Source organism: Coregonus clupeaformis, chromosome 1 (assembly GCF_020615455.1).
Source record: "Coregonus clupeaformis isolate EN_2021a chromosome 1, ASM2061545v1, whole genome shotgun sequence".
NCBI classification, from domain to species: Eukaryota; Metazoa; Chordata; class Actinopteri; order Salmoniformes; family Salmonidae; genus Coregonus; species Coregonus clupeaformis.
This window is the reverse complement of record NC_059192.1, coordinates 35,634,625-35,657,510: the sequence shown is the minus strand read 5'-3', so window position 1 is coordinate 35,657,510 and position 22,886 is coordinate 35,634,625. Positions and strand designations below refer to the sequence as shown.

The following is a 22,886-nucleotide window of genomic DNA, read 5'->3' as shown; positions in this document are numbered from 1 at the left end:
TGCTTAAAGAAAAAATTAAGCAAACACGTTTGGCGTTCGCCAAAAGGCATGTGGGAGACTCCCCAAACATATGGAAGAAGGTACTCTGGTCAGATGAGACTAAAATTGAGCTTTTTGGCCATCAAGGAAAACGCTATGTCTGGCACAAACCCAACACCTCTCATCACCCTGAGAACACCATCCCCACAGTGAAGCATGGTGGTGGCAGCATCATGCTGTGGGGATGTTTTTCATCGGCAGGGACTGGGAAACTGGTCAGAATTGAAGGATGATGGATGGCGCTAAATACAGGGAAATTCTTGAGGCTAACCTGTTTCAGTCTTCCAGAGTTTTGAGACTGGGACGGCGGTTCACCTTCCAGCAGGACAATGACCCTAAGCATACTGCTAAAGCAACACTTGAGTGGTTTAAGGGGAAACATTTAAACGTCTTGGAATGGCCTAGTCAAAGCCCAGACCTCAATCCAATTGAGAATCTGTGGTATGACTTAAAGATTGCTGTACACCAGCGGAACCCATCCAACTTGAAGGAGCTGGAGCAGTTTTGCCTTGAAGAATGGGCGCCTGGTCAAAAGTTGTATTGGTTTCACTGCAACAGTGAAACATTGGCTTGATAGCAGTCTAGCAAGACATTGAATAAAATGTGATACTCTCGTTACAGATTTTTTGAAAACTTTATATGCATTTAATTTTGGGGGGAATTCAAGATATATTCTGTATATAGCCAAACTTTTAAAAAAGGCAACAATAAGCCTTCATCAGCTACATCACTGACAGGTGAAACAAACATTGTGAGGATACACATGACAGATGCAGCACAAACGGACCCATCTTCCCCAGAAAAAAGAACAATAGACTTTAGACTAGAGTACTGTGAATGGTTAAAGATGCACTATGCAGAAGTTCCTGGTTACTAAAATTCTAATTGTTCGCCTAATTTCAGTTTATGTCACAAAACAAGCAAGTATAGTGTAGAGAATCAGTGTACCATCTAAACTGCTGTGAAATATATTATCCATAACCTAAAATATTGTATTTTCAGCTGTTTGAAGCTGGTGTACAAAACCGAAAGTAAAACCTAAACTTAAGCACGGGAAGCATAGACATAGCGCACATAGAACAGATAATATTATAGAACAGATCTACTGCTTCTTAGACTTGCATTCACTGGAAATGACAGATCTATAACACATATTTCTATTGAATTTGGTAGTCGCCCAAAGAGTTACATATTGCAGCTTTAAATGGCTCATTTACTGGCCAATGACACGTTTGATTACACGAAACCATGGATCTATTCACATTACATCATGTCATAACAAAACATACAACATCACAATACTTAACAGAAGTGTGAACATAATATGGAATTCATTTTTGAACCTCTATTGGTATCAAAATCCCAGCAACCATGGATGGTTGCCATTAATTTTGTATACACAGTGAATATACCACATACTGCATTAATTCAGGAAGCAGCAGATACAATTCTAGTGAACTGAATATTCCCCTTGAGTGTGGTGGTGGGGCTGTGGTGGTATTTGATTGGTCATCTACAATAATGGTGGTGGTTGGTCAGGAAAGCAGCTGGATGATTTCCCTGGCTCTTTGTGTCCTCTGCTGGGCTTCTGTGTCCTGTTCCCCCTCCCCCTCCTGCTCCCGGACCAATGTCTCAGCCTTCTGCACGGTGGTGTCCCTGGCCCCCCCACGCAGGCCCTCCAGGTACGATAGAAGCACAGAGAAGTTCTCATCTGGGATCTGTGGAGACAGAGAATGAGATTTTGTCCGTATGCAAGAAAAGTTACGGCCTCATTTTCTTTTTAGGATTTTAAAGAAATACCTACAGTGGGGGAAAAAAGTATTTAGTCAGCCATCAATTGTGCAAGTTCTCCCACTTAAAAAGATGAGAGAGGCCTGTAATTTTCATCATAGGTACACGTCAACTATGACAGACAAATTGAGGAAAAAAAATCCAGAAAATCACATTGTAGGATTTTTAATGAATTTATTAGCAAATTATGGTGGAAAATAAGTATTTGGTCACCTACAAACAAGCAAGATTTCTGGCTCTCACAGACCTGTAACTTCTTCTTTAAGAGGCTCCTCTGTCCTCCACTCGTTACCTGTATTAATGGCACCTGTTTGAACTTGTTATCAGTATAAAAGACACCTGTCCACAACCTCAAACAGTCACACTCCAACCTCCACTATGGCCAAGACCAAAGAGCTGTCAAAGGACACCAGAAACAAAATTGTAGACCTGCACCAGGCTGGGAAGACTGAATCTGCAATAGGTAAGCAGCTTGGTTTGAAGAAATCAACTGTGGGAGCAATTATTAGGAAATGGAAGACATACAAGACCACTGATAATCTCCCTCGATCTGGGGCTCCACGCAAGATCTCACCCCGTGGGGTCAAAATGATCACAAGAACGGTGAGCAAAACTCCCAGAACCACACGGGGGGACCTAGTGAATGACCTGCAGAGAGCTGGGACCAAAGTAACAAAGTCTACCATCAGTAACACACTACGCCGCCAGGGACTCAAATGCTGCAGTGCCAGACGTGTCCCCCTGCTTAAGCCAGTACATGTCCAGGCCCGTCTGAAGTTTGCTAGAGTGCATTTGGATGATCCAGAAGAGGATTGGGAGAATGTCATATGGTCAGATGAAACCAAAATAGAACTTTTTGGTAAAAACTCAACTCGTCGTGTTTGGAGGACAAAGAATGCTGAGTTGCATCCAAAGAACACCATACCTACTGTGAAGCATGGGGGGTGGAAACATCATGCTTTGGGGCTGTTTTTCTGCAAAGGGACCAGGACGACTGATCCGTGTAAAGGAAAGAATGAATGGGGCCATGTATCGTGAGATTTTGAGTGAAAACCTCCTTCCATCAGCAAGGGCATTGAAGATGAAACGTGGGTGGGTCTTTCAGCATGACAATGATCCCAAACACACCGCCCGGGCAACGAAGGAGTGGCTTCGTAAGAAGCATTTCAAGGTCCTGGAGTTGCCTAGCCAGTCTCCAGATCTCAACCCCATAGAAAATCTTTGGAGGGGAGTTGAAAGTCTGTGTTGCCCAGCGACAGCCCCAAAACATCACTGCTCTAGAGGAGATCTGCATGGAGGAATGGGCCAAAATACCAGCAACAGTGTGTGAAAACCTTGTGAAGACTTACAGAAAACGTTTGACCTGTGTCATTGCCAACAAAGGGTATATAACAAAGTATTGAGAAACTTTTGTTATTGACCAAATACTTATTTTCCACCATAATTTGCAAATAAATTCATTAAAAATCCTACAATGTGATTTTCTGGATTTTTCTTTCTCATTTTGTCTGTCATAGTTGACGTGTACCTATGATGAAAATTACAGGCCTCTCTCATCTTTTTAAGTGGGAGAACTTGCACAATTGGTGGCTGACTAAATACTTTTTTTCCCCCACTGTACCTAACTAGTATATTATAAAGGCAATATGTTCTATTTCAGGTGAGATACAAGTAAGGGTGTCTCACATAACAGGGAGGGATATTTGCACAGAAAGTAATGTCTGTTAATTGGCAGTTGAAAGGATACGCTCAACACAGATGATCAACCTCTCCCAACAGGGGGAGCCCTAAGATTGCTCTTTGGGGGTTTAGGTTTGACTATATGCAAGAAAAATGTTTGTAAAAAGCACAATCAATATCTGATTGATTGGATGGATGAAAAGGCTTTCCACTCAAGTCTTAGGACAGTTTACCTTCTCTGAGTCAAACATGTGCTGTAGTAACCACGTCTGCCTGGTCTTCTGGAACTTCCACTCCTTACGGTTCTTAGCCCAACTGCAAAGATGGAGAAAGACAAAATAGATAAGCCAGAGCTCACCTCCAACAAAGACCATGTTGTATTTAAGGTTGCTAACAAGCTACATTTTACTGTGATCATTCAGTATTGTAGCAAATTTGATAGCACAGTAGTACTCAAGCTGGGATGTGTTTGGGGACATTTACAGTGCTATGAAAAAGTATTTGCCCCCTTTCTAATTTTCTCTACTTTTGTATATTTGTGATACTGAATGTTATCAGATCTTCAACCAAAACCTACTATTAGATAAAGGGAACATAAGTGAACAAATAACACAACAATTACATATTTATTTAATAAACAAAGTCAAACCATCACACCACCACCACCATGCTTGACCTTTGGTATGATGTTCTTACTGTGGAATGCAGTGGTTTTCGCCAGGCATAATGGGACCCATCTCGTCCAAAAAGTTGACTCAAGTTTGCCAAAAAGCACCTGGATGATCATCAAGACTCTTGGAAGAATGTTCTATGGACAGATGATTCAAAAGTATAACTTTTTGGACGATATGGTTCCAATAATGCCTGGCGAAAACCAAACTCTGCATTCCACAGTAAGAACATCATACCAAAGGTCAAGCATGGTGGTGGTGGTGTGATGGTTTGGGGATGCTTTGCTGCCTCAGGACCTGGACGACTTGCCTTAATAGAAGGAACCATGAATTCTGCTCTGTATCAGAGAATTCTACAGGAGAATGTCAGACCATCCGTCTGTGAGCTGAAGCTGAAGCGCAGCTGGGTCATGCAGCAAGACAATGATCCAAAACACACAATCAAGTCTACATGAAAATAGCTAAAAAGCAACAAATTGGACGTTTTGGAATGGCCTAGTCAAAGTCCAGACCTAATCCCAATTGAGATGTTGTGGCAGGACTTGAAACAAGCAGTTCATGCTTGAAAACCCACATGTCACTGAGTTAACGCAGTTCTGCATGGAAGAGTGGGCCAAAATTCCTCCACAGCGACGTGAGAGACTGATCAACAACTACAGGAAGCATTTGGTTGGAGTCATTGCAGCTAAAGGTGGCACAACCAGTTATTGAGTGTAAGGGGGCAATTACTTTTTCACACAGGGGAATTGGGTGTTGCATAACAGTTTATGAAATAAATGAAATAAATATGTAATTGTTGTGTTATTTGTTCACTTATGTTCCCTTTATCTAATAGTAGGTTTTGGTTGAAGATCTGATAACATTCAGTATCACAAATATGCAAAAGTAGAGAAAATTAGAAAGGGGGCAAATACTTTTTCATAGCACTGTATGTCCAACATCCGGCAACATCGGCATTGAAGAGAGCAATAAACAGAAGATATCTGTTTTACTTCAAGTCGGAGTGTGTGGGTGGGATTCATATGGTGCACTCTCCTCACTTACCAGGTAAGATAGTCTAGCGCCTGTTGGGGAGCAATGGGTTTGGAGGCCTCATCTTTGTCTTCCGTCTTCCCTTCAGCTTTAAGTTGATCCTTTTGCTCCTTTTTCAGAATCTTCTTCATTTTCCTCTCGAGGACTCTTCTCTCCTCTGGACCCAAGTCCTCCTCTCCCTCCATCACTTCATCTTCCTCCTCATCTTCTGCTGCAGCGGGGACTATGGTTGGCTCAGGAATCTGCTCAACAAAACCAAAGAGTCTTCATAATGTAATTTTTTTTAAAATCACACTGTCATATTTATTATCTCCACAATGTACTGGATAAGATTTGTTTTACTTTTATTGGACTTAACTACATATCAGATTTCATATCTCATACTGCTAAGGGATGGAGGTAAAACACAAGTGTGTGGTGTCTTGCCTCTCAACCTCGAATCCAGCTGGGCTGGGGCTACTTCCTGTCCCTTGGCTGTTCAAGGGCCATTTCCTGTATCTACAGAAAAATGAGGCCAACGAGACACGGATTCTGAAGTTCAATATGGTTAACCGCACCTTAGGTTAAATACAAAGAGCTCCTTTCCACATCCTGTCTCTAACAAGGTGAAAATAAACAGCCTTCCATCATATGCCAATCGTTACACATGACTTTTCAATTAAAGAGTCTGTGCAACTTCAGCTGTCTTTCAATACTGAAATGATGATCATAGTCTGGTGAAAGTATATTGAGCCACTTTAAAAGATGCAGGATTAAGACAAATTCAAGCTGTTAGAATTCAAATGAGCAAATAGGGAGAGAGCAGAGGGGCTGGGCGTTGGTTCAAGCTACAGCGAGACCACAGTGACACCCTTCAGGCTTTTTCCATTTCTGTGTATTTACATAGGGTGAAACCAACGTACACAGTTTGAAATAAGTCCAGTGAAAATAGTTCCATTGATGCTGAGAGCATTTTCCACTGTGAAAATAAATTAATCGAACTGCTCCAGAATTTTAGAAAAACAAAGTCATTGAGTTTTACTAAAACACATTCGGAAAAAGAGGAACTTGAGTAGAGAGAGGCAAAGGCTACATGTATCTTTGTACAAGAGAAGATTGAGGAATTGAAAAGATTTGGCATTTTTGATTGAGGGATACTTTCTTGGAAAAGTAAAGCCTATTACTTCCAAAAAAGAAGAGTGTAATTCATATGAAAAACACAGACACCTTCTCAGACGAACTCAAACAAGGGACACGTTTCTTGTGGGTTTCTGTAGTCATAAAAAAGAAAGAAAGGAAGAAAATATTTAGATCACGTGGCCACCAAGTCATTCTGAGAATATGCTGGCTGGGTATAGCCAATGAAAATACAACAACCTCTCCACTGAAACTTGACGACTTGCATTGCTCGCCTATATCCACGCAACATGCATCAATCTCAGAGACTGAGGCTTTAGATCGCCTTAGCAGACTGAGTTAGTGAAAATAAACAGAAGACGCCAGACGAAAGTGAAAATGGTAAGTGGAAACATTTGTTGCTTTGTGTGCAGTGACTTCCTCCCAATGAGAAGTATTCAAAGCAGGGTATGGAGAGGTCTACGTGGTGATAGTCCACAAACCAACATCTACTTAGATACTGTCTATGAGAAATAAGGGACTGGGGGGTTCTCTACACTGCTGAGAGAGCCAACACAGAGCTGGCAGTGTGTGGTTTTTATATGTTGGTAAAATTAGCCATTTCTGCTAAACTGAATGACATGGTATCATGCATCTTAGTGCGATGCTCTTTCGGGAAAATAATTCCATGATCCATGCAGAATGTCCAAACACATCCTTTTAGTGAGTAATGAAAGACAACTGGCCAATGACGATTGCTGGCCAAACGAGATTGCTATTGCAACATCTGAGGGGTATACGACAAAGCAAGATCAATGAGTTAGACAGCTAACTTGCCTAAATATTCTGAAATAACTTTTACTTTTTTAGGAAGATACACTTGAAATGGCCATGGTCCTATTGACTCAACACCCAAAAACACATATCTAAGTTTAGCATTCTTAAAGGGGCAGTGCAGTTAAAGTGATTTTACAGTTTTTTAAATGATATTTCCACAATATGAGGTCGAAATAACACTGAAATTGTGATAATTATGATAATGCCATTTTTGTGTAAGAGCTGTTTGAAGGAAATTCCTGGAATTTCAGCCTGTTCAGGTGGGATTGAACCTTTTGCCCACATCATGACGTCAATGTGATCTGATTATTACAGACCAATGAACATCCTATCAGCCAATCAGGGCTGTGTATGTAAATATCTTCACATTTGTTTCCTAACGCCCACACGATCAGACTGATAAATTCAAGGGCCAAAGGAGGCTCAGGGAAATAAATGATAAATATATTTTGGAGTTATTTTCATTAAATAAACACAGTGATTTATTAGACATACAGTGATGGTTTAAAAATAACATTACAAAGACTGCATGGAGGCTTTAATGAACCAGAAAATCAATCGTTTTTTTTTCTGTTTGTTTATCAAAGTTACAGTGCCTTCAGAAAGTGTTCACACCCCTTGACTTTTCCACATTTTGTTGTGTTACAGCCTGAATTCAAAATGGATTAAATAGAGATGTTGTGTCACTGGCCTACACACAATACCCCATAACGTCAGTGTTTTTAGACCTTTTTACAAATTAATTAGAAATGAAAAGCTGAAATGTCTTGAGTCAATAAGTATTCAACCCCTTTGTTATGGCAAGCCTAAATAACAAGTCACATAAGTTGCATGGATTTACTCTGTGTGCAATAATAGTTTTTAACATGATTTTTGAATGACTACCTCATCTCTGTACCCCACACATACAGTTATCTGTAAGGTCCCTCAGTCGAGCAGTGAATTTCAAACACAGATTCAACCACAAAGATCAGGGAGGTTTTCTAATGTCTCGCAAAGAAGGGCACCTATTGGTAGATGGGTAAAAATATAAAAAAAGCAGACACTGAAGTTATTAATTACACTTTTGGATGGTGTATCAATACAACCAGTCACTACAAAGATACAGGTGTGCTTCCTAACTCAGTTGCCGGAGAGGAAGGAAATCGCTCAGGGATTTCACCATGAGACAATGGTGACATTAAAACAGTTACAGAGTTTAATGGCTGCGATAAGAGAAAGCTGAGGATGGATCAACAACATTGTAGTTACTCCACAATACTAACCTAAATGACAGAGTGAAACTCAAATATTCCAAAACATGCATCCTTTTTGCAATAAGGCACTAAAGTATAACTGCTAAAAATGTGGCAAAGAAATTAACTTTATGTCCTGAATACAAAGAGTTATGTTTGGGGCAAATCCAACACAACCAGCGCTTAATTTGAGCCGGATCCTACCCCTCTCAGTTTTGGACTGTTTCATTCCGGAACCCATTTGCCAGGATTCGGTACCTTTCTTTGCATGAAAAATAATTTTCATAGTTTGCAATGTAAAAGTTATAATTAAAGCAATCAGAGTTCATTCAAGTTGCTTCCTCTGTAATTCTCCTGCCACCTAAATAAAGTAATGTGAAAACGTGCCTGATATTCTAAGAATTGATTTGGGCCGGCCTGGGTTTATGCAGCATTGTAGCCTATAGACCAACGCGTGGCCATTGCTGTGGTGAGAGAGAAGTGCACCTGTATCTCTCACAGAACTAGAATGACATTCACTTTATATGATCTCTCTCCCTCTCTCAGATAGACATGAGCCTGCAACTCTCCTCTCTCCAGCGTTGCACTTCATAATTTATTTCCTTATAGAATCATAGCCGCAGGAACGGTATCCAGAGCGACTTACAGGAGCAATTAGGGTTAAGTGCCTTGCTCAAGGGCACATCGACAGATTTTTCACCTAGTCGGCTCGGGGATTAGAACCAGCGACCTTTCGGTTCCTGGCACTATGCTCTTAACCACTAAGCTACCTGCCGCCCATTTGAATTGAAATACATTTGCCAAAGTTATAGAATTACTGCTGTCTGTTCAGAAAGAAATGAAATAATTCAGAAGACTACTCCAGGAGTAGGACTATAATTTAGCCACAGAGGATCAATAGCTTCTTTTTATTTTTTATAGCCTAGCTGTGGATTGTGTGTTGCCCAATCACAAGGCATGCCTACAGTTGGGAATGTGCAGCAAATCTGTCAGTGAACAGCATTCAACCAAAACAGGCATTTTGCCATATTTCACAGCATTGTTTTACAAAGTAAAACAAGAGAGGCTTTTGACACAACGGCATCAGCCATCGCCGGTGAGTGAGATGCGCATCATTGGGTGAGTCAGTGAAACTGGAAATATTTTTTAGGACTATAATTTCCTCCTTATGTTGTACAATATGTGTGTCTCCACATACCTAGACCTAGGCTACCGATGGAGTCAAGACAAGGTCGTTTTTATTGATCTCAGTTTGTCAGTGTCAAAGTGGGCTGTCATTCCGATCATGTGATTTATTTTTATTTTTTATCTGCTAAAGTCTTATGCCATATAAAATGATGTAGAATTGCATGAAATGCAACTATAAAAAGGCAAAAAAAATTGCAGACACTAGACTACCAACTTTTCCCTCCATTTGTGAAACTTCTGCAAGCCACTCTACTCTTCGCCAGTATGCAAAAGCGATGATAATGTAAGCAATGCTTTATTATAATTTTTTTTTCTTTTTTCTTTTATTTTCTTCATACATACCAGTACCTCAGAACTGGCTGTCTAGCAATGATCAACAAACAATTTGACAGAGCTTGAATAATTTAACAGAACAATGTGCAAATATTGTACAGGTGTGCAAAGCTCTTCGAGACTCACAGCTGTAATCGCTGCCAAAGGTGATTCTAACATGTATTGACTCAGGGGTGTAAATACTTATGTAAATTAGATTTCGTTATTTCATTTTCAATAAATTAGGAACAATTTCTAAAAACACGTTTTCACTGTCATTATGGGGTATTATGTGTAGATGGGTGAGAAAAAAAATATATTTAATACATTTTGAATTCAGGCTGTAACACAACAAACTGTGGAATAAGTCCAGGGGTATGAATACTTTCTGAAGGCACTGTAGCTGGCATTGAACTTGCTTAGTAATATAACTCCTCTGGATACCAGTCCAAACACATTCAGTAGCAGCACCCTGTAAAGGACAAAAGGCTTCTGACACCGGTTTGGATGTTTCTTCATATCTATACGTTTCATCAACTCTTTCTTTGGTTTGACTGTATTGGCATTCAGTTTATAATGTCATCTTTGGTTTGTAACTGCAGGAACAAAGCAAATGCTAAGTGACTGAACATTAGATGGTGATGTTGTTATAACTGGAAGTGTTGTTTTGTCTCATCAATGAAAATTGGATTGTGTACTCTCTTATTGTTCTAAATCGCCATGTGTTCTTTTCTCCTCATTGGACACAAGGCAAATCAAACAGACGTTCTGCTCCAGACTGAGATGAGTACCGTCATGCAACCCTTCAACATCACCTCAACATCCAGCACCAGCCCCCTCAACACCATCATCCCCTCAGACGTCATTGCCATAATCGCAGCCAACGACCTAACATCCAGGGCCAACTACGTCTATGCGCTCTGTGCCACGCTGGGCATGACCTCGGCATGCTTTGTACTCTACGGCTTAATTCAGTCCTACAGAGCCCAGAGGAGTCTGGCATGGCTGGACTCCCTGCTCTGGGCCTTTTCCAGCTCCCATCTCCTTCTCTTGCTCCTCTCCCTCTCTTCCGTAGCACACCGGCCCAACTACCTGGTGACCACACAGCTCGGCTGTGCTGCGCTCGCCTTCACCGTCAACATGGCATCCCTCTGCGGGCTGTTGCTCCTGGTGTTCATGGGATACGCCCTGACCTTCGACACCCCAACTCACGCCCTGCTGAAGAGGCCTGGGGTCTGTGTGGCTCTGGTGGTTCTGGTTTCTATCCTGTGCTCCTTGGTGCTGGCCGGACTCCGGGGCCCGCCCAAGGAACTGGATTTGAAAAGAAAATGTATTATAGACCCAACTGAGGCAGGAAGGTCTTATGCCATGGCGAAGCTCTGTCTAGGGTTCATAATTCCCTACCTCCTCCTGCTGGGGATCCTGATAGGCGGCTGCGTCCGCCAATGGAAATCCAGCAGCCGCTTCCTCTCCGGATCAGAAGAGGGTCCGGTGTTCCTGGCAGTGGCTGTGGTGATATTTGTATGTCAGCTATTCCATGGCATTGTGCTGGTGAGGGGGGCCGAGATGGAGCAGGCTGGTGGTCTCAGCCCTCACGCGACAGCATTCATGCATGTGTCTGAGTTTGTGATGTTCTCTGGCAGCTGTGTATGTCTAGTGTTGGTGCTCCTGCTGCACAGGCCGTGCAGAGAGAGCCTTCTGGAGGTGTTCAGGCAGCTCCGGGACTGCTGCCGCGGCCTAGGGGGCCGACAGACCCACAGACACATCATGGCCCCCCATATTGAGATCGCCTGACTCTCAGGACTATAACCTTTAGGTCAATAACCATCTCAGACGTTCTGGATTCAGGAATATTATGCCTTTTTTAAGACTGCCAAATCTAACGTTGACCCATATATATTAGAAGCTGACACTAGATAACTTAAAAGCTAGGCTACTTTCTGGAAGTTCAGTTAACTGATCATTTACATTTAATTTGAAGACTGTAAATAGTGTTATTCAGACAGTTTTGTTTTCCAATGTACATACTTTTTTGTAACCTTTTCAATGTAATGGTTATAATCTTATTTCATGTATGGTCAGTGTACTGTTACTTCACCAATCAACTGACTTTTGTTTTTGAAAATAAACTGAAACCTGTTTTTTTTGTGCGAATCGAATGATGTCTATACATTTCATTGGTGACTTTTTCAATATGATGATAGTGAAATTGGGAAAAGTAAAACGAAGTTGTGCAATGACAATTAAACCATGAACAATCACCATTGTTAAGACTATTTCTACTAATTCAACTGACATTATGTGGTAGTTTCTACACTCAGACCTGCTCTTTGACACACCCCTCTTCCAAGAAACAAGCAGTGGCTGTGTTTGCATAAACATGTTTTACATGAAAACCCATTCAAACTCAATGTCAGAATAGGGGAAAAACATCTTACACAGGAAATACAGTGCATTCGGAAAGTATTTTTTAGATTTTGTTACGTCACAGCCTTATTCTAAAATTGATTAAATAATTTTTTCCCGTCATCAATCTACACACAATAACCCATAATGTCAAAGTGAAAACAGGTTTTTAGAATTGTTAGCAAATGTATTAAAAATAAAAAACAGAAATACCTGATTTACATAAGTATTCAGACCCTTTGGCATGAGTCTCAAAATTGAGCTCAGGTGCATCCTGTTTCCATTGACCATCCTTGAGATGTTTCTACAACTTGATTGGAGTCCACCTGTGGTAAATTCAATTGATTGGACATGATTTGGAAAGGCACAAACCTGTCTATATAAGGTCCCAGAGTTGACAGTGCATGTCAGAGCAAAAACCAAGCCATGAGGTCGAAGGAATTGTTCGTAGAGCTCCGAGACAGGATTGTGTCGAAGGCACAGATCTGGGGAAGGGTACCAAAACATTTCTGCAGCATTGAAGGTCTCCAAGAACACAGTGGCCTCCATCATTCTTAAATGGAAGAAGTTTTAACCACCAAGACTCTTCCTAGAGCTGGCCGTCTGGCCAAACTGAGCAATAGGGGGAGAAGGGCCTTGGTCAGGGAGGTGACCAAGAACACGATGATCACTCTGACAGAGCTCCAGAGGTCCTCTGTGGAGACGGGAGAAACTTCCAGAAGGACATCCATCTCTGCAGCACTCCACCAATCAGTTCTTTATGGTAGAGTGGCCAGAAAGAAGCCACTCCTCAGTAAAAGGCACATGACAGCCCGCTTGGAGTTTGTCAAAAGACACCTAAAGGACTCTCAGACCATGAGAAACAAGATTCTCTGGTCTGATGAAACCAAGATTGAACTCTTTGGCCTGAATGCCAAGCGTCACGTCTGGAGGAAACCTGGCACCATCCCTACGGTGAAGCATGGTGGTGGCAGCATCATGTTGTGGGGATGTTTTTCAGCATTAGGGACTGGGAGACTAGTCAGAATCGAGGGAAAGATGAATGGAGAAAAGTACAGAGAGATCCTTGATGAAAACCTTCTCCAGAGCGCTCAGGACAATGACCCTAAGAACACAGCAAAGACAACGCAGGAGTAGCTTCGGGACAATGTCCTTGAGTGGCCCAGCCAGAGCCCGGACATGAACCTAATCGAACATCTCTGGAGAGACCTGAAAATAGCTGTGCAGCGACGCACCCCATCCAACCTGATAGAGCTTGAGAGGATCTGCAGAGAAGAATGGGAGAAACTCGCCAAATACAGGTGTGCCAGGCTTGTAGTGTCATACCCAAGAAGACTCGAGGCTGTAATCGCTGCCAAAGGTGCTTCAACAACGTACTGAGTAAAGGGTCTGAATTCTTATGTAATTCTAAAAACCTGTTTATGTTTTGTCATTATGGAGTAATGTGTGTAGATTGATGAGGCTGTAACGTAACAAAATGTGGAATACCTCAAGGGGTCTGAATACTTTCCGAATGCACTGTATTCACTAAAGGAATGCACTAAAGAGAAGCTTGCCAAACATTGGTGTACATTTCTTTGGAATGGATATAGTTAATGCAGCCTATGGTAGTAATCAGTAGCGTGATGAAGAAAATGTCACATCTTAGTGGCCAGGGGCTTCCTATTCATGGATGGCAGAGACTCATCTGAAAATGGATTTACCTAAACTCAGCTATATTTAAATAGAGATCTCATAAGAACATTTCCAACAGTGAAAACATGTCCTTAAGTTGTTGAGTTGAGTAGGTGATGGCATAACTTTATATAGGGGAGAGTGGGATAAGTTGAACCAAAGAGTTCATTGAACCATGCCTTGTTTGTAGGAAACCATACATAAGATGAACCTAATATTTAGGAAGTGCTCATAATTTAATGGAGTCTGAAGAAAGAAACCACATGGAAAAAGTGGTAAGCAAGTTAGGTCGAAAATTATTTTCAGAAAGTCAAATCAATGTGTTATAGGTTTCATGACGCTTGTATCTAAACCAAAGTAGATTGCTTTGTACATCAGTTGAGGTCTCTATAAGCTACAATATGAGGTCCTAAACCTTGCATGAAAGTGCATCCTTGTAGCTGTGTGAGCTAATTAGTCAAAATGTTTGCCTTGGGGTAAGTTGAGCCAATGGTCACCATACCCCATACTAATGATTAAATTTTGTCCGTTTTATGCATAGTATTTTTGCAATGTGTCATGGATATGAACAAAAAATATATATTGTGCCTTTTTATTGTTACAGAGCAGACATCATCATGCGATGTGTATACAAACGTAAAACAAGCAGGGGTGTAGCCCCCTTGAGGTTCTTCAGAGAGCAGCTAAGGAAGTGAGAGAAGGGAAGAAGTCCATTTGAGCAGCAGCAAGGGATGAAAAAATTGACTGAATGACACTGAAAAAGTACATGTACCTGTGCGAAAGAGAGGATATGATAGAGTAGCAGAGGCAGACAGCGTCTTATCTTATCTCACGGACCAGTTTTATGGCCTTATTAGTCTCAAATGCAGAGAACTTGCCTACGAATTGGCATATTGAAATAACATCCATGTCCCAGACAACTGGTCAAAAAATGGAAGGGTAAGTGATATTGAACATAAATGTATGCCTACATTCAGATATAGATCTAAGATATACAATATACCACACCCCCATTCCATGAATTAAACTTGGACCTACCAGCACCATCACCCACTGTCACGGAACATCCACCCACTGTCACGGAACACCCACCCATTGTCACAGGACACCATCATCCACTTACCCCACGGCGGCTCAACTTACCCTGTCCCTATGCCCAACTTACCCTGTCCCTATGCCCAACTTACCCTGTCCCTATGCCCAACTTACCCTGTCCCTATGCCCAACTTACCCTGTCCCTATGCCCAACTTACCCCATACTCAGAGACCACTTTATTGGACAAGCTACGTTTTCAAAACTGTTATGTTTACATGAATTCTGATTATTTCCAGGGATACACAACATCCTGAAATATATGTAGATATCTTTGTTAGAAATAATACTATATTTCCCTTGACGTTGTGATGCTGAATGTAAAAAATGGCTCAACATACCCTACTCTCCACTTCAGCATACCAGTTCTGCCATCCATCTTGTTTTGTGTAAATATGAGGCCGTTTCCAGAGTTACCCATAAGTTACCCATACCCAGTGACTCCCTTATTTATATATTTGAACATTCTACATAATGATCCACCCTTCATGCATGGATGATTATGCTTGAATAAAAAATGTATCCATAGAGCAAAAACAGTAAAACTGTACGAATAATCATTAAGAATCAGTCACAAGTCAACAGAACACCGTGGAGAAGACAGACTACAGCTGAGGACAACAGCAGAGAGAGAGAGGACTGCTTGCATACATCTCTATCTTACGCTGAGGAGCGGGTGACGTCAAATGACCTGGGGGATGAGCCAATACGGAGAGTCTACACAGCCTCAGTCGTTGGAAGCTAATGAGAATGGATTGGTGATGGTTGTTAAACCTCTACATTGAGAAAGATCTGGACATGAGCAATAAACTCTGGTAGTGAAAACAACACAGGAAGTCAACAATGTAAGTTTGCTTTTCCTCTTACTTCGCCCTCTAAAGGGCAAGGGCTTCAGACTGACTTAAGAGTGAGTCACTCACGCTCTTAAATTATGACAAGAGAGACAACTGGAAAAAAATCCATAGTTTAGCTAATGCCAGAAAGCCAATACCAAGTATTTAGCTGATCATGTTGAAATACTCTGTTCAAGTGGTCTTCAGTATAGAAGATGTTTGAACTTTTTTCAGGCTGCATGGTGAGAATACATTTCTCTTCTGTAGCTCTATTGGTAGAGCATGGCGCTTGTAACGCCAGGGTAGTGGGTTCGATCCCTGGGACCACCCATACGTAAAAATGTATGCACGCATGACTAAGTCGCTTTGGATAAAAGTGTCTGCTAAATGGCATATTATATTATATATGGTCAAGATATCGCCATAGAAATGTCCTCATCAGCCACTGTACAGGTAGAGTGTGGTTCTAGTTACCTTTGTTCCAAAATGTTTACTACTGCATAATAATTTTCATGCGTTTATTTATGGTCTTCTCAGATAGAATTATTCTTTTTTATTGTATTTTTTTTGTTTAAACCAACTGAAGGGCATTGATACTACTGCACTGTTGGAGCTAGGAGCACAAGCATTTCGCTACACCCGCAATAACATCTGCTAAATATGTGTATGTGACCAATAACATTTGATTTGACCCATTTCTGTATTTATCCCCTTCCTAGCCCCGTGAGTGGCCATCAACCTGAACCAAGAGGATGCTTTTCTAAAAAGCACTTAGTGACTATTTGTGTCCAAACGCCAACACACCTTTGAGTGAGAAACAAAGGAGACTCTCAGCAGTGGTTATTATTGATGTGGGATTTTTACCTGGCAACAACTCCTTGATACCCCATTGTAAATGACAAAATTACAACTTGGGGCTAGAGTTCAACCACAGGCTCAAAATGACGGCTCGTAACCTTTGACACAGTCAGACACCAGACCAGACCAGACAATGACATGGAGGTGCCCATGTACATGGACTATTCCATTGCGATTTATAGCAATGTCACAGAGCAGTTGAATGGCTCCTCAGCCACCTCCTCTGGGCTGGCAGGAGAGGAACCTGACCCCCACCAGCAGTACACCATCAGCGTCTTCCTCTCCTGCCTCTACACCATCTTCCTCTTCCCCGTGGGCTTCATCGGGAACATCCTCATCCTGGCCGTCAACCTGAGCCACAAGGGCCGCATGACCGCCCCCAACCTTTACTTTGTCAACCTGGCGGCTGCCGACCTGGTCCTGGTGGCTGACTCCCTGATCGAGGTGTTCAACCTTAGCGAGCACTACTACGACATGGCTGCCTTGTGCACCTTTATGGCCCTGTTCCTGCAGGTCAACATGTACAGCAGCGTCTTCTTCCTGACCTGGATGAGCTTCGACCGGTATGTGGTGCTGGCGGGCTCAATGCGTCTGGGCAGGAGCATTCCCCGGGCCCGTCTGACCTGCTGCCTGATCTGGGTGACCTCCGCCCTGCTCACCCTGCTGCCCTTCACTGTGGCCCAGGCGCAGCACGCCGGGGAGCTCCACTTCTGCTTTGCGAACGTATCCCAGATCCAGTGGCTGGAGGTTACGCTGGGCTTCCTGCTGCCCTTCTGCGTGCTGGGCCTCTGCTACTGGAGGATCGCCCTGGTTCTGGTGAGGGCTCAAAGGGAGCACAGTGGGCTGCAGCAGCGGCCACAGAAGCGGAAGGCTTTGAGGATGATTTCTGCGGCCGTGTTGGTGTTCTTCGCCTGCTGGTTGCCGCAGAACATGTTTGTCAGCGTGCACCTGCTGAGAGGCGATGTGGATGGAACGCTGTGGCACGACTACCCTCTGACGGCCCACATGGTCAACCTGGCCGCCTTCTCCAACAGCTGCCTCAACCCACTGGTCTACAGCTTCCTGGGGGAGACCTTCCAGGACAAGCTAAGGAGCTTCATCAAGGAAAACATCAGCTGGGCCAAGTTAGACAGCTCCTGCTGGAGTAGCTAGCCTCTCTGGCCTACCCGCTGCAAGCTCCTGCCCCTGTCCCATTCTTAAAAGTACCAGTCCCATCACACAACCTCTCCAAAGCTCCTGCTGCCTCTACAAACCAGCCATCAAATCAAAACTCACCACAACTCCTACAACATACGTGTGCTCTGGACAGCTAAGTGGTGTGTCAGAGGACTGGTTGAAGGGTCCTCCCATTTGATATCAATCACTTTCTGAGCTCAATCCTTTTGACTTAAACAAAACTTTCCATAGATACACTATATATACACAAAAGTATGTGGACACCGCTTCAAATTAGTGGATTTTTCCATTTCAGCCACACCCGTTGCTGACAGGTGTATAAAATCAGGCCATTCAATCTCCATAGACAAACATTGGCAGTAGAATGGCCTTACTGAAGAGCTCAGTGACTTTCAACGTGGCACCGTCATAGGATGCCACCTTTCCAACAAGTCAGTTTGTCACATTTCTGCCCAGCTAGTGCTGCCCCGGTCAACTGTAAGTGCTGTTATTGTGAAGTGGAAACGTCTAGGAGCAACAGCGGCTCAGCCATGAAGTGGTAGGCCACACAATCTCACAGAACTGGACCGCCGAGTGCTGAAGCGCATAAAAATCATCTGTCCTTGGTTGCAACACTCACTACCGAGTTCCAAACTGCCTCTGGAAGCAACGTCAGCACAAGAACTGTTCGTCGGGAGCTTCATGAAATGTGTTTCCATGGCCGAGCAGCCGCACAATTATGTGCTTCCAACATTGTGGCAACAGTTTGCAGAAGGCCCTTTCCTGTTTTAGCATGACAATGCCCCCTTGCACAAAGCGAGGTCCATATAGAAAAGGTTTGTCGAGATCGGTGTGGAAGAACTTGACTGGCCTGCACAGAGCCCTGACCTCAACCCAATCGAACACTTTTGGGATGAATTGGAACGCCGACTGCAAGCCAGGCCTAATCGCCCAACTTCAGTGCCCGAACTCACTAACGCTTGTGGCTGAATGGAAGCAAGTCCCCGCAGCAATGTTCCAACATCTAGTGGAAAGCCTTTCCAGAAAGGTGGAGGCTGTTATAGCAGCAAACTCCATATTAATGCCCATGATTTTGGAATTAGATGTTCGACGAGCAGGTGTCCTCATACTTTTGGTCATGTAATGTATTTGCCTATGGTAGAAGTGGTCAGAAAGTGACTTTTTGGACCTGAATGCTCAAAGTTGACCCATTTTGCATACCCCACCCTACCATGAGACATCCATGTCTTCATCACTGGAAAATATAAACGGTTGAGTTTGATAAGCTTACAAACAGGGTTGTCAAACTATTTGATAATTTTTTGAAACATTTGTATTTTATTTTTTTGTCATTTTAAACTTTAACATCTAAAAAAAAATGTTAAATGCTTAAACTCCGATTTTTTTCATTGTCACATATGTTGTAGCTTAGACCCTATTTTTGATTTTCTGAGGTGTTTGTTGCGCCCGCCATCGGTTGAGACACAGCATACTCTTGAATATAAGGCTGGGTGTCATTTCGATAATAGAAATATAATTTATAGAATGGATATACCTCTTCAGACCACTACAATTTAGCTAGTACATCATTGAAACATAAAATGAAAATGAAGTGCCAGTCCACTCATCGTCAAATGTCTACTTAAATGGAAATGTATATTCTATTATCTTTATTTCTATAATTCCAATAGGTTTCCTTTAGAAGATTGACGGTGTAATTTAAAACAACTGATATTCCCATTCAAATCAACATTCTCTGATGTGTGGACCTCCAACCATCTTTGTGCTACCATTTGAAAGTATACATTTTTCAAGTGTATTCTCATTTTAGTACATTTATAGGGTCTAAGCTACAACATAAGTGAAAATGAAAAACAAATCAGAGTTTTTAGATAATTTGATAATTATTTTAAGAAATATTTCTGACCACTTCTACCATAGGCAAATGTGTAAAGAAAGTTTAGTGTGTGTGTGGCCCCACCTAGTGGTGTCATTATACAAAATGTTTCTGTAAATGTAGTGAATAAAGCAGGAATATATAGCAGTTTTACCTCAGATGTTTTGTTTTTCTTCTTCCCCTTCTTTTCCTTCTGTGCATCATCTGCTGGTTGTTTGTGTTTCTTTGAATTTGTCCCCACGTCTTCTGATGTCTTCTTTGACACAGTGGGAGCTGGTATAGGAGCCTCCTAGGAAAGTGCAATACCTAATTTAATATCTCATCATGATGAGCTCAGCTTACAAGAAATGTCAGGACATAGACCTCTTTGCGATCATAAAAAAATTAAAAACATTACTGTTACCATACTTGCCTCAATGTAAGTATTTTTTCTATTCTTTTTCACTTTGCTTTCCATGTTTTCATCAATGCAGACTTCTCTCTCATTTGAATTCAACTTCTTCCTTTTGGACCCACTGCCTTTGGGTTCTGATTCACATGATTTACTCTTTGCCATGATGACCAACTTGTTCCTGAAACATAATTGCATAGTTAGCTAGCTTCACAGCACAGTGTTGGACAATGGACATACTGACATATCTGTCAAGGTAAAAGGTAATGACTCTCATATGACGTTTAGCTACAATTTTACTTTGAAAACTAGCTCATTATTACCAGCTATGATACTTGCACTGGCTAGTTAGCTATAGTAACGTTAGCTATCAACAGTGCTAATTAAACCACACTAACGTTATGAGCTTGCCATTTGATTTCAGCATCTTTGACATGCTTTATTGTTTCATGTTAGCAAAAATGGCGGCAGGTTACATTCATAACGATTTTAATAACCTACTAATAAGAAGGAACTTACTGTAACAAAATAACTGTAAACGCGTTGATCTCAGTAGCACGAACACCAACATGCGTTGTGTGAATCAGGAAGTGTTGACGCTTAACTTGTTGTGATTGGTCAGATAGTCATTTCAGTTCGCTGATTGGAGATTAGTGCGTTCCTAAGTGTGCTGGGACTTGTAGTCTCAGGCTAAATGCTCTTGCAATTTCAATAGATTACAATGTTGTCCAACATTTTATGCAAGCATAGTATATTGCATTGTTGATCTTTAGCATTTAGGATTATACTATAAAAATCAAAGGCCTCAACTCTTTATCTTCCAATCATTCATCTTGTAAACTACTTTCTTGACGGACACAATTCAGTGTTGCACATTGCACAACGAAGTCAAAGATGTATTATAATTAACCCAAAATAGACCAAAGCCTGTCGTTTCCAATGGGAGCAAATTCATCATAGTGGGCAGGACAAGCAAGGAGTTGGCTATTTAGCATGTATTTGCATATTTCCGTTAGGGAACGCCTACTCTTTGCAGCGCGCGTGTGCAATAACTAAATTCGCCCTTGCACTTCTAAACGGCATTTTTTGTATTTTATTTGGCAAAGGGTAAAGTCTACAAAACGCAGTTCACTCTCGCTCCATCTTCTCCCACTGCCGGCCACTGGGCTCCTGTCATCACCATATTTGGTAGTGAGTGGAAACGCCAACCGGATGCTTCACATTTATACATCCGGTGAAATATCTGGTTCATTGTTACATGACCTGCTTCGAATTTAGGATTTTGCCCTGAGATGACCATTCTTCACAATGTCGAAAATAGGACGTGTTTTATCTAGTTTGTCACACTATTCTCTGTGTCGTGGGATTGTGATAGGTAGTACCAAGACAAAGCTGAGGTATGTACAATATGAGAAATAGAGCTATTTATGTTCACTTTCATGGACAGTGAGTAGTTCAATGACAATGAGTAAAACCTGACTGAGGCAAGCTAGTAAAGTAGTGCACATTTGGTTCAGGTTTTAATGTAGTCATTGGTTATTTGACCTTTCGATTGAATTGGGAGCTCAATTGGAGCTTCCGGCACCTCACATTTGATCAGTTAGGAGTGACTCAAGCATTAGATAAGTGATTGCTAGTTAGCTACATTTCCTGCGGTCAGATATATGATCATGAGTAGCTGCATATCTGAAGCTTTTTCAAATATGAAAAGGAAAAAGATTACATGATTGCTAAACCGCTTGTGTGTTGTAGCCAAAAGATGCTAGAATACACAGCCCAGCTCCCAAAATACATCAACAGGTGGCACTATTGTATTGAATTCAATTTGTTGATATTTTGTAAGTTGTCACTTTGGCTTGTAAGTGTTTTTGTAGATTCTAAAAAGGTTGCTTTCTTTTTCTTTTGAGATTGAACCATGTACGGACCCTCAGCCTGACCTCCCATTGCCTGGCTAAATCAAAGAAACCAGCAGATGATGAGTTTAGTCAACCCATCAAGTTCTCTAGCAGTAAAGCCTGTCACAAGTCTTGGAATGTAGACCAGTCCCTGGGAAGCAAGTATCAGCGGCCGTGGTGGAAAGTCCTCCCCATCAGTCTCTTAGGGGTCAGCTTCTTGCTGTGGTGCGCACTGAGGGGCGAGACTGTTATTGATGAACAGCTGGAGAAGAATCTCTATGAACAGTTACCTGGCTTACTCTCAGAAGAACAAAGAAAATCTAGCTAATATTGGGCAATTAGTCTAATTTAAGGTTATTTTAGCTAGATTAGGCCATATCTACAGCATGCTTCCAAGTCGATGAGCAATGTGCATAAGACATATTGTAATGTTCTGGTTATTGTCCACAAGTGCAGAGACTCAATATTTAAAAGGTCCAAAATGCAATTGTCATTACAATGTTCACGGTCAATATTTAGATCTTGTATGATCAACATTTAGTTGTCAGAATAGTGTGAAGGTAACATTGATGCAGTTATGACATACAATGGTAGGGGCCATTACCTAGCCTCTGCAGGACATGTACACTAAGCAAATCTATGAACTGCAGAAAAATAAAATGTGACAAACCAAGTTGTTACATTTGAATGTTTTGCAGATGCAATTATAGTTAGTATTGCAATGCCTTGAGCCACTTGTTTTAACCTTTGGTTTTGAAATGTTCTTTGACTGAGCCTTTTTGCTTTGTGTAAGTACATTTGCTT

General features: G+C 41.8%; 3 protein-coding genes across 4 annotated transcripts; 2 read left to right on the top strand and 1 right to left on the bottom strand.

Annotated features, from left to right (window-relative positions):
* Positions 1 to 999: 999 nt before the first annotated feature.
* LOC121567585 (uncharacterized protein C7orf50) lies at positions 1,000 to 20,817 on the bottom strand. Its single transcript, XM_041877753.1, has 6 exons — positions 20,707 to 20,817; positions 20,209 to 20,368; positions 19,951 to 20,085; positions 5,226 to 5,455; positions 3,744 to 3,825; positions 1,000 to 1,757 (listed from the first exon to the last, which is right to left on the bottom strand). Exons 2-6 carry the CDS (start codon positions 20,350 to 20,352, stop codon positions 1,575 to 1,577), a joined length of 774 nt encoding a protein of 257 aa, XP_041733687.1. The 5' UTR covers positions 20,353 to 20,368; positions 20,707 to 20,817; the 3' UTR covers positions 1,000 to 1,574.
* On the top strand, positions 6,480 to 12,146 carry LOC121567564. Of its 2 annotated transcripts, none has more exons than XM_041877734.2 (2): positions 6,480 to 6,710; positions 10,644 to 12,146. In XM_041877734.2, exon 2 carries the CDS (start codon positions 10,664 to 10,666, stop codon positions 11,672 to 11,674), a length of 1,011 nt encoding a protein of 336 aa, XP_041733668.1. In that variant the 5' UTR covers positions 6,480 to 6,710; positions 10,644 to 10,663; the 3' UTR covers positions 11,675 to 12,146. The 2 variants fall into 2 exon arrangements, with proteins under 2 accessions (XP_041733668.1, XP_041733663.1); XM_041877729.2 differs by having other exon boundaries at positions 10,631 to 12,146.
* Positions 16,625 to 18,167, top strand: LOC121567576 (G-protein coupled estrogen receptor 1-like). The gene has a single exon (XM_041877740.1). The coding sequence runs from the start codon at positions 16,883 to 16,885 to the stop codon at positions 17,894 to 17,896; it is 1,014 nt and encodes a 337-aa protein (XP_041733674.1). The 5' UTR covers positions 16,625 to 16,882; the 3' UTR covers positions 17,897 to 18,167.
* Positions 20,818 to 22,886: the final 2,069 nt, after the last annotated feature.

What these genes read in the sequence shown, in the direction of transcription:
- LOC121567576 (XM_041877740.1), top strand. Translation starts at nt 16,883, where the DNA reads ATGGAGGTGCCCATGTACATGGACTATTCCATTGCGATTTATAGCAAT.
- LOC121567585 (XM_041877753.1), bottom strand. Translation starts at nt 20,352, where the DNA reads ATGGCAAAGAGTAAATCATGTGAATCAGAACCCAAAGGCAGTGGGTCC. An exon ending in AGAAAAACAAAACATCTGAG is followed by an intron (nt 5,456 to 19,950) that starts GTAAAACTGCTA and finishes TTTGTTGAGCAG; the next exon opens with ATTCCTGAGCCAACCATAGT. An exon ending in GCGCTAGACTATCTTACCTG is followed by an intron (nt 3,826 to 5,225) that starts GTAAGTGAGGAG and finishes CCATCTTTGCAG; the next exon opens with TTGGGCTAAGAACCGTAAGG.